General features: G+C 38.1%; 1 protein-coding gene across 1 annotated transcript in view; it reads right to left on the bottom strand.

Annotated features, from left to right (window-relative positions):
- Positions 1-15,253, bottom strand: part of LOC139737407 (proteasome maturation protein-like) — a 91,309-nt gene extending 76,056 nt beyond the window's left edge. The window contains exon 1 of the mRNA XM_071648084.1: positions 15,225-15,253. Coding sequence (XP_071504185.1) covers positions 15,225-15,239 — 15 coding nt within the window. The 5' untranslated portion in view covers positions 15,240-15,253. The remainder of the gene's footprint in view (positions 1-15,224) is intronic.
- Positions 15,254-15,822: the final 569 nt, after the last annotated feature.

Genomic DNA, 15,822 nt, shown 5'->3' with positions numbered 1-15,822 from the left:
TTGATTTGGGGGTTTCAAACATGCTTTCACACACACACACACACACACACACACACACACACACACACACACATTGTTCTGGTTATTGATGATGATACAGTAGTTTATAATCAGAGGAAGGCAATGGTTAATACTTTACAGCAAATTACAGCTCAAATTTCGTCCAGTTTTCTCTAAAAATGAAAAAGAAGAAGACAGCACTACATGTAGATACAGTGACATTTGTCTCTTCAGGAATGATTTAAATAGCATTGTACAGGCACAGACAATTACAGGTTTTATTCATCTAGTACAGGTAGGCCTACAACTATTCAATGGAAAGATGGTAGATCCCACCAGTCAGACGCCAATGGGATCAGCAGTGTTAGGCATTAGACACCTCTCCCTGGCTGACCAGTGGTGCATTGGGATTCCCTACACAGCACCCTCATTGACATCTCCCATACTTTCCTCAACAGTTTCTCATCACTTGTGAGAATTACGAGTAGTACCTATCATCAGCACTGAACAAAGGTATGTGTCTAACATCACACAAGCACCTTGAAAAGGAAAGTTATAAGTCTGCAAAACATGTGAAAGTTTTATAAGCTTGTATCTCTGTGTGATACACAATCTGCGCCATGATGAAATCTGATGAAATCTAATTCACAGTTATAGGCCTACACGCTGCATTAAATTGAGAATGACAATACACAAAAATATGCAGGCCTACAGGTTGTTGTATGTCTTCACTACTTCCCCATCTAGATTATCATATCATTTTTTTTTTCATCTCATTTTTCATCTCATTTTCCTTTTTCCATATCAGATACCTTCTGCTCTTCCTGTGTGAGAATCTAGTCAGTCTTCTATCTGCCTCCATGAGACAGAACAAACAAAATCAACCTGTACAGACAAATACCCTAAAGGGCTTTTTACACTTGTAAATTTTTGCTTAGCCCCGGACCAACGGTGGGGCTAAGGGGGGGCCTTAGCCCCACCGTTGGTACGGGACTATCCTTAGCCCACTTTCTGTTTACACTCGTTTTTGCCAAAGTGGGCTAGCCCCACCGATAGTACGGTACTATCTGGCCCTGCAAAATAGCAGGGGTTAGCACCGCAAGTGCGGTGCCAAGCAAGTGAGTGTAAACAGAACGAAAAAATAATCCTGGGCTAAGCGACGGAGACGAAGTCCGACCCTCACTGACCAATCAGAAACGAGGTAATTAAGTGCTGCCGGTGTGTGCGTGTACGTGTACAGTACACAGCGTAATTATGAATATTCATGTGGTTTGGAAAGTCCGGGGCTAAGAAATACGAGTGTAAAAAGGTCAGTTTTCTCCTTAGCCCCGGACAAGAGATAGTACGGGACTAATTGGCGAGTGTAAAAAGCTGAAAAAATTGGTACGGGACTAACGATAGTCCTGGGTCAGAGAAAGTCCGGGGTTAAGAAACACAAGTGTAAAAAGCCCTTAATAGTCTCCAAAGTCCTGAATGTCAGTGTACAAGGCTACAAATTCATCAATGGTCTAGAGATGGTCTGCACTTGTCCCTAAGGGATCCCAGCTTGGCCCACTGCCAGAGCACTGGCCACCAAACAAATCACCATTGCCAATGTTCTCTCTCTCCCTCTCTCTCATGCCCATATTTTCTTCATATTGTTATCCACACATACATCATAGTCTGAAGTAGTCTCCTCATCCAGCGGTTCCAACATATGTAGAGTGGAAACTCACTTTGAAAAAAAGAAAAACACATCTCCCTGCCCCTTCATTCCACTCTCTGTCTTTCAAAGAAGTCATGTTTCTCGTACTATGATTAATAAAACACAACACAATCTAAAAACCTTTGATACCACACGTCAAACAAGGGAGTTATTGACTTCTGAGTTCTAAAACAGTAACACTAAAGTCTGTGGCAAATCATACATTTACATTGTCTGCCCCCCCCCCCCCCCCCCCCCCCCGCCTGTATTAGAAAAATTAGTCTGAGAATCACAGTTGCTTGTGACAAATGAATACAGATCAATTTAAGTCCATTTATCATTGCATCAACATCTAAGAACATTGTTTTGTAGGGAATGACCGTGAATAACACCATTTGTTCATGACCCCTTAGATTGAAGTCTGACTTCTGTTTCATTATTTGATGCATAAAAAGGAAGTTTTTGAGTACAGAGCTTTGAGAGATAAGCTTAGTTCATGCCGTTTTTTTCCGCTCAACTTTATGAGACACAGAATTGCCATTTTTGTCCACCAAAGGAGGAAAGATGACTGTAATAATTTGTATTCCACAAAGAATGTATGATCTCTCGGATAAAGCATGCCAAATAGGGATGAGTAAAAGACTTCAGAAGGAAGTGTGACAAGATTTTCAGTCACTACTAAATACAAATTGTCTAAATCTTGCAAAGGTCTGATCCCTATTTTTAAATATCATGATGTGGCTAAATTCTTTGAAAACTGACATTATAAGAGTGATCAAAATAAAATCAACAGCTGTATACACTTCCTCCTAAAAATGTATTTCAAATAAAGAAAGAATGACATAGAGGTAGGTAGACAGCTAGCTAGTAGCTAGCAAGATATATAGATAGATAGATAGATAGATAAGATAAGATAGATAAGATAGATAAGATGGATAGATAAGAGGTTCATAGGCAGGGGCGGGGGGTGGATAAAGTGAAAATAATCACGAAGCCTGTAACAAAGATGCTGAAGGGGAGTTATTTTCACAGCTACTTGGCATTTTCATCCTTTCCAAATCCAGCATTCCCAAGAATAGACTGTTCTCAGAGAAAACAAGTCTTTTTCTTTCTTTCTTTTTTAATCAGCCACACTTAGCATGCAACAAGGCCCACTCCAGCCCTATCATCAATATCATGTTTTGCCTAAGCATGAGGTACTACTAAACTTAGCACACATAGCTACACATAAGTACAACATGGACCTTACCATACCGACTTATCAACTAATCTCAATGAATAGGGAACAATGGCAAGGCAGTTTATGGTGAAATCTATTTAAACTGCTTTGGGCTTCAATAGTTTATTTGGCTTTTGTTGTGTGTTAGCATGTGTGTGTGTACATTTATGGTTAGGAATATGCACATGTTTTTGCACAGGTAAAATAAAGAGACATCAAGAGGAGTGAGGAAAGTATTATGTTTTCATAACTTATTTTGTTTGATGAATATACCATATACGAGCTATTCTATTGTGTGCTTTTGCAATATTTTCTTTGCATGAATACATTTAGCAAAAGCAAGTAGCATCACTGAGCTTATGTTGATCAAGGCAAAGCATTTATTATGTATTGAACAAATTCTATGTATACATGGTTGTCAGTCTTCGTATTATAACTCTGTCTTTGCTGAATCTGAATTCTCTTTCTTTACTTTTAGTGATGAATTTGTGTCATTAAGTTGCATCAGTGAGCAGAATACAAGCTGCTAGCATTTCTTTTATGTTTGTATTTGTTTCTTTGCAAAACTTGATTTTTAAATCATTGAAAAAATTCAAAATAAGGTATGTGAACAAAAAAAGTATGCACACGAGTGTTTCTGTGTATTGAATTGTCTCACAATTTTGTGCGTACCTGGTATTGCACAAAGATCTCATCTCTCTTCACCCGTTCCATACCGAATTCTTAAATCCCCATAAACTTAGTACACATGTAACCAGGTTCCCATTTGGAAGGGGTTAAACCAACAGAGAAAAAAAAAAAAAGTGTGGCACTTTCTCACTGCTGTAACAATGGGATCCCACACATCATATCTCATCAGCAGTTCAAAGTGATATGAATGGAAGATAACATCTAGACAATTGGAACGATCAAGAAACATTCTCTCTCCGCGGCCCGCCAACAGGCTCACAATAATCCCCGTGTGTCAACACCTGTGCATCCGTCTCACGTCATTCTCTGTTTGAGTTGAACTGGAACAGAAAAAAATCCAGTGGAATTGGGCTTCGGCGTATCATAAGGTGGCAACAGCGAATAATCGAGTCTGGAAAAATTTCATTCCATATCTCTGGTGAGGACAATTTCCTGTGGAAGCAGCAGAACACGTGAGTCACTCCTTTCACCCACAAAGGGAAAGAGTTGGAAAAGGAGATTTCTTATCGGCCTTTACAGCGCAAATATTTCAAAACCAATAACACCTGAGGTCAGACAAAATGGGAGTAAAATTCAGACTGGCACTCGACAGCTAGCTTTCCATGAAGCATGTGAAATGGAGAGAGAAAGAAAAATATTGTGTTTACACTGCAACAACAACAAAAGTAAAAGGAAGGAGAAAAAAATAACACCAATAATGATAACTATGATGATCTAAAAAAAATAAAACCCTTGGTACCTATGGATAATTGTAACTGTGCATACCATGCATTACCTTGCATCATAGTGTGGAGTTCTGTGGTTAGCTCTGTCTTATCATTTGTTATAAGACATTAAATTTACAAAGTGTAGCTCATAAAACCAGTGCCCTGCACATACGAATAAAAATGCAAAGTAACAGCAAATCATTCATATCAAGGAGATTTGAATCAGCACATACAAATGTATTTATTTGTGTCTAAATCTACCAAAATATATTACTCCATGTATCTTCAAGAAACAAGAAAATATTTTTCATTTTTGTTTTGTTTTTGCTTCCTTTTAAGGAAATCAACTAAACATAAAATAAATTGAGGCGTGAAAGACACGATTCTTGAAGATAATTTTCTAGAATTCTATTTGTATGCAGAGCTGTTAATGCTTAAAGATAATATAAAGTTCTGGTACCTCAAAAGTTTCCCTGACTTTCCTTGTCTTAGTTTGTGTTTCAGGTTAAAGTACCTTTCATATAACTAACACTGTGAGACTTACTCGCCCCAAAGTGCTCTCATGTCTTAGTAATCATGCAATAATGGTTGCGTACAATACGTGTATATTGATTGTCGCAGTACCGCATCGAGTCAAACTAACGGCTCGTTCGAATTTTTCAGAGCCCGCTCTGCTCTGGTATGAAACCATTATTGCATGATTACTAAGACATGAGAGCACTTTGGGGCGAGTAAGTCTCACAGTGTTAGTTATATGAAAAATACTTTAACCTGAGACACAAACTAAGACAAGGAAACTCAGGGAAACATTTGAGGTACCAAAACTTCATATCATCTATAACAAAGGAACGTTTTCCACATTGAGGATCAGGAACATTCAGGATTGTGCGTGGGTGTCCACTGATAAAAACAGGTTGTCGTTTCGGTGCTGAATATTGATTGAGCATCACTGCCTGCTTGCATTTGTCTGCCAGAAATTGGGCTAGGAATTCCTCACAGACAATGTGGGACCATGAATAGCAATGGGGTCAGATATGAGCCCTTTTGCGGTACCCCATGTACATGTACCCCAATAAACTCAAATGTCACGGCATATTTCTTCCTCCAATCCACAGAATGAAACATTAATGCACCCCTCTTTTCTTTCCTTCAAGAGTTGTTTGTTCTTTCTACTGTTGTAAAATAAACCACAATATTATGGAATAATAAACATCCACACCATGAAATGAATTCCATTTTGTTAACTATCCACCTTAATTTCATACAATGTACTTCCCTGCATGTATGTACTTAGATTTACCAGGGGGTAAATGTTCTTTCTTCTCAGCTTGCACCTGCTGGAGATATCATGCCTAGAAGTTTCCCACACACACAGGACTTTTGCGGACTTTCTCTTGCAAAATAATGCTGTATACACAGCAGGCTTCCTGCAGATATCACTTGTTTTTATGAAACCGTGCATACTTCCTTGGTAGTCACATTCCCCTGACCCCACCATGGTAAGCATTCAATACACAAAGTACAGCGGCCCCCGCTTAATTGGGAGGGTTATGGAGACAAGTTTTTGTCCTGTTTGAGTGGGGCTCCCACTTACCCTACCACAATGTAGTGTTCAGTATTTGCTTGTGCAAATCATCCCGCATGAAACCCAATTTTTAGGCATGCACTAAACCATGCACTTACTAAACTTATCAATATCAGCCACTTGGCAGATCCAGGCAAGGGCGCACCAGGCGTTGCCCTTTTTTTTGTTGTTACAACAAAATAAATAAAAAGAAAAAAATGGGAGGGGGGGATTACACCCGCCTTTAATTTTGTTAGGTGTCTCCCCTTTATGGAATTCCTGGATCCGCCCAAAGGAATAATTTACCCAGGATAAAAAACAAAACAAATATTCACAACTTAAAGTAGGAGAATGATATACATGTACCTGTGATCATTTCTGAAGATTTAGTTGACATAATCATGTCCTGAAAAAGCAGCTAGTGGTTCAGATTAAGTTATGACCACAAAAAAAGCTTGTTGTAAACACTGAATTTTGTTGCACTTAAGTGGTGTGCCAAATAAATAGGTCCCTGATATTTTAATCCGGTGAGTACTGTACAGTTTTGTACATAAAACTGGAACAGTGGTTAAAACCTCAGTATAGTCATCATCTCATCTTGTTCTTAACTATCTTTACTATTTCAAGGACTTAAAGTTGCAGTTGCCTTGGACCAATGAAAAATTTATTTATCAAAAATCTATTTAAAAAACATTTTGCCCAAAATGTAGAGCCACAATTTGGAAATTTTGCACAGGAACAAGCTTGAAAGAAGTACCGTAACCATAAATCCATCTAGGATATGTATTCAGGGGGTGCTTTGGTTCAGCAAACATACAACTGATTAGGCTGTGTATGCACTGTATGCTTTACAAAATTTTGAAAAATGTTTGTATGAAATGGGTAAGGTATGTACACCTCCAGACCATCATTACTGCATTACTGCAGACCCACACAACATTATATTTAAAGTGCTCTAAAATTAGGCTCAAGATTCATGGTAACTCTTAGGAATTTCAGATACTCTACTGTGCACATTTGTTATTTTACATGCATGTGCATGCTTTCTTTCTTTTTTCAGGGGGGGGGGATAGTAGTTCATTTTTTTTTTTTATGACATGATCTAATCTTTGCAATTTCTTCAAACTGTGAACAAAGAATGTCCTGTCTTTGTTAGCACTTACAAGGTTTTATACCTTTAAGTGTATAAAATATAATGATTTTAATTTAATTTACAACGAATTCACTATAATATCCCTTAAAATACAGTTTTCATTAATGATTGCCCCTTCAACTTACACAAAAATGGGACAAAAATATGGCAAAATGGGAGCAGAGGGTCACATTTCTTTCACAATGACTGTAAAATGGCTTAAAAACAGACTAGACAAAGAAAAGCTACTCTTTAGATAACTAGATGTGTATACAGGATTCTTAATCAAATAACCTTCCCCTCACAGATATTAACTGTATATGAAGAGCATCTGTATACATGATCTCTGTCAGTTCAAACAGCTTTTTTTCAATCTTTTTAGTACGGTACTGATCATAACAACTAATTATTGCATTTCTTTGTTTAAATCATATAAGGAAATTTCTTCTAGGAATACCATGTCCTACAATCAATTGTCTTTCCTGCTGTACATTCAAACATATGTGACCCGCTGCAACAAAAGGATCTGAAAGTCGAGGAGGACAATTTTCTGAAAACGATCTGACATTATTCCCTTACTCTTCCACTTTTATGTCATATATAACATGACTCATAAAAGTACTCGGTTGTGGAGATATTGATGATTTTATTAGCGCATGTCGAGTGGTTAAAAAAATCAGCGTTTCGAGAAAACCGCCTTCAAAGTTTTCCTTCCGACGCCATCATGATCAAGGGGAATCAAGACAGTTTTCACCGTTTGACAATAAAAGGTATGCTCCTAACAATCTCCGCGATGTTCATTCAAGCTTAGCACCAGTGGTCTGCGCAAGACCAATCAGTAACCAGGATGCCACTCACTGACCAATGAGATCACTCCCTTGTTGCTAGGGGCGGAGTCTAGCTGCGGTGCTCAATCCAAATCTTCGGACACGTTTCTGTTCCGTTCAAAGTCGGAAAATCATGGCCCAGAAAAATGCTATTTTCTTGCCTTTCCTTTCATCATTTAACTTCGAAATTTCGGCAGATGATAGGAGATACATTAGACTACAAAATTATGTCAAAAACAGAAATACGAAAGTTTTGACGGATTTTGATGATCTGATTTCAAACTCGATTTTCTCAATTCACCCATCAGTGACTTTAGGATCCTTTTGTTGTAGCGGGTAACATATGCTGTTATCTTGAATGAATCAGAGGCAAACAGTCAACACAGTACTGTGAAACCAGAAATGTTTGCCTGCAATTCAATTTTGCGAATTTCACAAGAATCAAGATTCGTGAAATTGAAATGAACACAGAAGTTCTTGTCTACACTTTATGCACTGAATGCCAGTGGCAATTCACAAAAATTAATGCTGCAAAAAAGGCTGTCGGCTCCAATTCGCGAAAATTTCATGCCGTGAAAATATCTTACTGTACAGTATGCTTTTCCATTATCTCTCTGAAAACAATCATCTCTTCTATCTATGTACAACTGTAAGTATGAGATGAAGTATAACAAGTTATGAGAACATGCAATGAGTAAATGCAAAAAAAAAGAAGAAGAAAATAACAAAAACACCCCAAAATACTCACACAAACCCTTGTGCAACAAAACATAACCATCATCTTTCTGTGCACCATCCCGTAATATACATGTACATGTAGTATCATTTTTAGGAGGAAGGCTGAATAGCCTTTGTGCAAACTTTGAACTTTAAAGATTTTTGTCAAAGTGTTAATCTATCTGATTCCAGGAAACTAACGCTGTTGTTGATGTTTGCTACTCTGTATCTCAAGCTAACGGAACATCTAGAAGTAAAAATTGCTCTTTACTTAACTGCTTTCCTGATGGCCACTGGCCATTTAAGGCCGTGTCACACCAGCCTTGCGTGCAACTTGCAAAAAACAATTTTGACTACCCGGAGGTCCCTGTAGATATCCGCACATGACAGTACCTAGCATGTATCTCAAAAGTAGTCGCCCGGAGGTGCGCACGCATATTTTTTTACCCGCAACCGTGTTTAGGCCCTGTCACACCTTTCCGGGCAAGCTACTCGGGCTTGTTACGTGTAGGGATTTTCTAGCATACCGGACATTCCTGAGGGCGGAAAAGGATTTGTGCGAGTCAGCGCATGTGTCTTACTTGCTGGACACGTTATACTTGCGAGTATACTGTGTGACCTTTGTACCAGTCGCGTGGGGGCTGACAACTTAGTGAAGGAATTCCTCTAATAGAATGGCTGAAATCTCACAGAATTTCATTATCTTGGCTGCATACGCGACTGCGAAGTACCTGCGTGGGAATTGCCTGGGAAGTACTGCCGCTAAGGGTCTCCTACTGGCGTTCTGCGTGGACCTCTACGGGCATTCCCGCGACTCACCCGGAAAAAGTTTTGGTCATGCTCAAAACTTGGCTGCGGTTAAATCGGACTTGCGTGAGCACCTCCGGGCAACTACGCGCTAGATACTGTCAGGTGCGGACCAACTGCGGAGAGCTCCTTGGAGTAGATTTGTTTCCCCGCAAGTCAAGCCGCAGAAGTTCCCACGTACGGTATGACAAGGCATGAATGAAAATTGCACACATTCTTGTTCGCCCGCTGAAAATCTTCTACGTGCTGGAAACTACCTCCTCGCCACAAGCCCGCGTTATGGTGTGACACGGCCTTAAGCAACAGATGAAAACTATAACAACATTCAGAAGTTCAAACTTGTGTAAACACTACAATTGTAATTTCCCTATGTTGTATTGTGAGCAGAGGTTAGACTTTTTTATTTAAATTCTTTTTTTTTTGGCAAGCCACTGTTGTTGGTTTTTTTTTTAATATCAAAAGTCATACTGTATCTTCTGAATGGCAATAACTGGCTAAATGTTCTGTGTTAAAGAGTATGCATACCAGTAGGACCGTATACTCAGCAGGAAAAAAAAAGCTAACACTTTTTCAAGTTTATATTTCTCATAGAATATTTGGTAAAAGTTTATGCATGAGTGAACACCTTTGTTTTTCTCTTCCAAGGCATAAAAGTAGAAATTGCAAAAATATGAACAAGTTGTCATTCATGCATACAGTTGTAAGTGCTCTTCCATATTACAATAAGAACAAAATAATAGATTCAAATACTGTATGTATGTGGGTAATTCCATGAAGTTGGGGCAGTGTCCATGTAGCATCGTGATACTTGAAAAATACATTTCAGCATAACTCAATATTAATTATGCTGTACATTTATTGTTTGTAGGCTTTACATTTGCATTGAGGCCACACATTTTCCTGGAAATTTTGTGCCATTCAGACTCAATTATGATGAAGTTATTAAACAATATGTAACGGTGTCCTGTAGCATCGTGACGTGTCCATGCAGCATCGTGATATTTTAAAGTTTGGTCTTAAGAGACAAATTATGGCAATTAGCTTGACCCAAATTTGATGCAATATGCATATTTACTAGATTAGTCAGATAGCTAAATATCTCAAATTTCCTGTACACAGTTTTGATTTTAAAAGAAAATTACAAAATGTATCACGATGCTACGCGGTGTCCTTTTTTGTTACATTTGGTGGACACCGCGTAGCATAGTGACATTTTTTGTAATTTTCTTGTAAAAGTAAGACTGTGGAAAGGAGAGTAAAGATATTTAGCTATCTGACTAATTGAGTAATTATGCATATTATATCAAATTTTGGTCAAGTTAATTGCATTAATTTGTCTTTTAGGACCAGATTTTAACTATCACGATGCTACATGGAAACGTCACGATGCTACAGGACACCATTACATTTTTAAAAAATAACTTCATCAAAATTGAGTCTGAATGGCACAAAATTTCCAGGAAAATGTATGGTCTCAATACAAATGTAAAGCCTATAAACAATATATGTATAGCATAATTAGTATTGAGTTATGCTAAAATGTAACACTTTGTGCCCCAACTTCATGGAATTACCCATGTACATATTATATTGTTATGCTTTTTGTTTGACCTATTATCATTAATTAATTCCATTATTGAATGAATATTGCTGTGGCGAGTATACATGACTGTAATTAATGTGTATCATATTTTTGTAAAGCGTAATTACAAATATGATACAATGACAGTCCCATAATTCATTTTGTAATATGCTATAAACTTTAAGGCCAAGTAAAAAAAGAAACCAGTTTCTCGTCCTCGCGCCCATCGATTTTTTTACTATTTACTATTTTCAAAATGGCGCTCAAAATACCAAGAAATTCATAATTCTCGTCCCAGCCCGCTCCCCGCCCGCATTGATTTTCAGTTGCCGCATCGACTTTTTTTGATATTTTACTATTTTTTCGGCCGCCGAAAAAAAAAATCGACAATTCACCTACCAATCGTGATGTCTCATTTCTAATTACGCCTTGCGTCCTCTACTTAGCTGTAGTACAGCTGTAGCTTCTGTAGTGCGTATGTAATAACGCATGCATTTCACACTGCGAGCTCGACAAGAAGGAATGACCCACAAAGCAGTTGAACTGTAGTTGGATGGGCGCGGGCGGGCGGGCGCGGCCTGGGCTGTGATGTACAGCGCACTCGGTACATCGTGATGATGTAGACAGGACGTTGAGCACCTTTTGTACGGTTTTCTCGTGCTGTTGCTCGCTCCGCGCTGCCCGCATCATGTGCTGCTACAACCGTTGCGCAATGTAACCACATAATAGAGGAGACCAGCCAGCCAGCATAGCATGCGCGCGTTCTGGAGCTGGAAAAAAAAAATCGTGGAGTGCAGTGATGGAGAGAACCGATCTCAAGCGCACGTGTGCACAGCGAACGGCTTTAAATACCAGAGCTGCCAACCTTTGGAAGCACAAATTAGTACTCAGCAGCTCCAAAATTCGTATTTTTCTACCAGAATTCTTATTTTTCAATCCCCCTCTTTTTGCTATTTTGAATTAAACTCGTCGACTTATGAGGCCTACAGGCTCTAAACATAAGGTTATGACACATGCCGAAGCATCGAGCTTGTCACCAGCACGATAAAGATGCCAAACTACGCAATGTTCAGCGTTGATTGATTGCTTTCTCGCAATAAATGTGTACAAGTGCAAGTATGTACCTCCAAAAACTTGCTGGGCTGATTATGGAAGCTTCCACTATCTAGCAGTGGACGTGGAATGCTTTCATCTTCTCAAGAGAGCTTCTTTGTGAGCGGATGCAATGCTCTGTTCCGTGTTTCCAATTATCGTTTACTATGAAAACATAATCATGCGTTGTTTTCAGGCTTTTTTCATTTTATTGGATTTTAAACATCAGTATTTTCCGAAGTATTCCAATTCCTTTTCCCCTGACTGGAATCAGAAAGTCTGCTATAACGATGATCGCAAAATGCCGCGCTGTGTGTGGAAGCGCCGATGTGCAAACACGTGGCTTCACTTTCAAGTTTAAAGGAATGCGCCATGTGCTCCTGCCTATAAGAGGTTACTGCAAGTTCGATGAATCGAATGCGCCATAGCTGAGCTGAGCTGAATGGCTTGTTTACGGTAAACATGCAGTTTACGTTCGATACGAAGAAATCATTACGTCTTTCACGAGGGAAAAACACACAAAACAAACGAACAAACAAAATACACCCCCGAACGAATGTTGATAGCCAAAACTTTGAAAAGTAATACACAGTAAGCAGTTTTGATGAGCGTGAACTGAAATTGTCATTACACGTTGTATTTTGCTGTTTATATCACTGCTGCTTCTTGGTAGCACTGTAATGATGGCCATGGGAGAAATGAAGGGAGAATGTGACTTACCAGCACAGGTACATGTTTTACTACAATTATGTAGTTTTGGTATACAATCATTCATCATCCAAATGATGAGTGATTATCAAATGTCTTTTTAGAACATGAAGAAACATCTTTAAATGTTTAATGTTATAATGCCATATCAGTATCATTTTGACATCCATCTGCAATTGTACAAGCCAGTTTCCAGTTGAATGTGCTACAATTGTACTCCATTATTATGAAGAAATGCAGATACATACCAGCTGTGTGGAGTCAAAAAGTCACAAACACAAATTATAAATAAAGCAGTGTTTTGAATATCATGGAATTAATTTCAGTCGTACTCTCTAAAAAAAAATGGAGTGAAAATTTTCACTCTAAAAAGAGTGAATACAAAAAAGAGTGCATTTCGAGTGAAATTGGAGTGAATTTTGAGTGAAAATGCTCATTTTCACTCATTTTGGAGTGACGTCAGGGATCACTCGAAGATTTTGGAGTGATCCCTGACGTCACTCCAAAATGAGTGAAAATGAACATTTTCACTCAAAATTCACTCCAATTTCACTCGAAATTCACTCTTTTTTGTATTCACTCTTTTAAGAGTGAATATTTTCACTCGATTTTTTTTTTAGAGAGTACATTTGTTGAAAGACATGCACGTTTTATACCTGTTTCAATTAATAGCACAATACATCAGAATTGCAAGTACACTGGTATCAGAAATGCCATTACAACACTAAACACCAGTATTAGGATGGTCATTTTCCCTTGACATCTGTGGTGGAAAGAAAAAGCAAATGTATTTCTGCATGCATGAAGTTTCGTTTCAAGTATGGTACATATATCTATTTGTTTGAAAATGCACAGAGTGCAGACAAGACATACACTTGGGACCTGGTCTCTCATAACACAGCTACCAGAGTGATATTTCATTTCATTAATTGGATATAGAAAATAGTAAAGCCCTCTCTCGTTACCTTTCTCAGAATTACCGGACGAGAAACACATATTACTTTCATTTTGACAATCCTCGAAAAAATAGTAAGATATCAAATAGTAAGACCTCCCTCATCGCCTTGCTCAAAAAACCCGGACGAGAAACTACTTTCTTTTTTTACTTGGCCTAATACAATATTTGAAAGGTCACGTTTATTGCACACAATAATGAAATGTTCAATTTTTAATCTATTATGAATAATGGAAAAAATATGAAATATTTCTTTAAAAAAAAAAAAACACTGGACAGAAATATCATCCTTCAATCATTAAAGGACAAGTTCACCTTCATTAACATAAGGATTGAGAGAATGTAGCAATATTAGTAGAACACATCATTGAAAGTTTGACGAAAATCGGACAATCCGTTCAAAAGTTATGAATTTTTGAAGTTTTTGTGCAGTAACCGCTGGATGAGAAGACTACTGCAGTGTGTGAATAACTTTAGATGTCACATCACATGCGTACAACAATGTAAGGAAAATATAAAGAGAATTTCACAAAATTTCATCTTTTGAAAAAAGTACACATTCCCCCGACTCGTTACCGACAAATGTTATGGGTAATATTATTCCCCCTGCCTTTAGAAAGAGGCAAGTCAAGTGCTCTTTTATTATGCGAAAAAAGTGAAAATATGTTGAATTTTCTTTACATTTTCTTTATACTGTTGTACGCATATGACTCACAAGCTGTAGTAGTCTCCTCATCCAGCGGTTCCAACACAAAATTTTTAAAAATTCATAACTTTTCCGTCGATTGTCCAATTTTCCTCAAACTTTCACTGATGTGTTCTACTAATATTGCTGCATTCTCTCAATCCTTATGTTTATGAAGGTGAACTTGCCCTTTAAGTCAGCGACAAATTTGACAGACACACAAACACAATGTCACAATCATGTGCAGGAGAAAACAATTTTAAAAAAAGAAAGAAAAGAAGATGCACCAGATTCAAACTGGTAAAGTTCACTCCCTTTCCTTCCCCTTTATTGTCGAGGTGACGTAATTATTTTGGTTAAAGCGGCTGTTATACAGACTATAATGACTGATTTTGATTGTTACCTGCATATCGCTCTTCTACAGTCGACATGTTCATTGATCCATCGCGCTAGGCCAACGGCCAACAAACCTACATACTTTTGAGTCATAATTAACTATTTTTCCTTCATAACTGACCTTTAAATTCCATGAAACCATTTGATATGATCCATCTTAACATTCTGATAGCCACAAGAAAATTTTATTGATAAATTATGCAAGGAAAGGGTAGGTATGCATGGTGTGCATTTCTACACACACACACACTCAATTGCCCACACAAAAACGAGCGAGTGGGACCATCTAATGACTAGACAAAAATAATATAAACTTTATTCAATGTATTGACAGTATTTGAGTAATTAAATTGCCACACAAATACTTTTCATGACTAACATGAGCACTTCCCCTTCATAGAAAGACTGAGTAAAATTAGGAAGCTTAGTAAATGAATAAATACTTTCTCACGAGCTTACCATGTTTGCGGCCATGTTGTGTTTCGAGGGAGCCGATTTTTGGATTTTCATGTAATTTACTTGAAGAGGGCCGCACGCCCTCTTGTGTTCGGGAGGATTATTCACCAGTCTTGCTCACCGAACTAAAACATAGGTTTTAGTTCGGTGGTCCTGCTGCACTGCAGACTCGCCAACAAGCACTTTGACTGCGTGCAGTATGAAGTAGGCCACAGTATTATCAATCTTTTTGCTTACTGAAGTACAAATGTATTATGTGATCCGAACAGCAAAAGTAATGTTCTCTCCCCTGCCACTAACAGCAAAATTAAAGCGCGGTAATGAAGAAATGGCCACTACCTACTACTGCGCAACCAAGTCTGTTTATTTTTTCCCTCACAGTTTCCAAAATAGTCTGAAAATTAGGTCGATAGCGCGAGAGTTCAAACATAATGTGATAGTGTTCTTAAGTTTTTGTTTGTTTATTCATTCATTTTTGCTTTTGCTGGGCCAGGAGTCTATCATATAATCTCAAAGTCATATCGAGGACATCGACTACTAGTATGTTACGGAAAGCTGGGGAAAGTTTCAGGCAACCCTCCATTAATTTCTTGTAATGTAG

The sequence above is a fragment of the Diadema antillarum genome, unplaced genomic scaffold, assembly GCF_040938485.1.
Source record: "Diadema antillarum isolate AM-2024a unplaced genomic scaffold, OU_Dant_1.0 seq00000692_RagTag, whole genome shotgun sequence".
NCBI classification, from domain to species: domain Eukaryota; kingdom Metazoa; phylum Echinodermata; class Echinoidea; order Diadematoida; family Diadematidae; genus Diadema; species Diadema antillarum.
The sequence above is the reverse complement of the archived record's forward strand: the minus strand, read 5'-3'. Positions and strand labels throughout refer to the sequence as shown.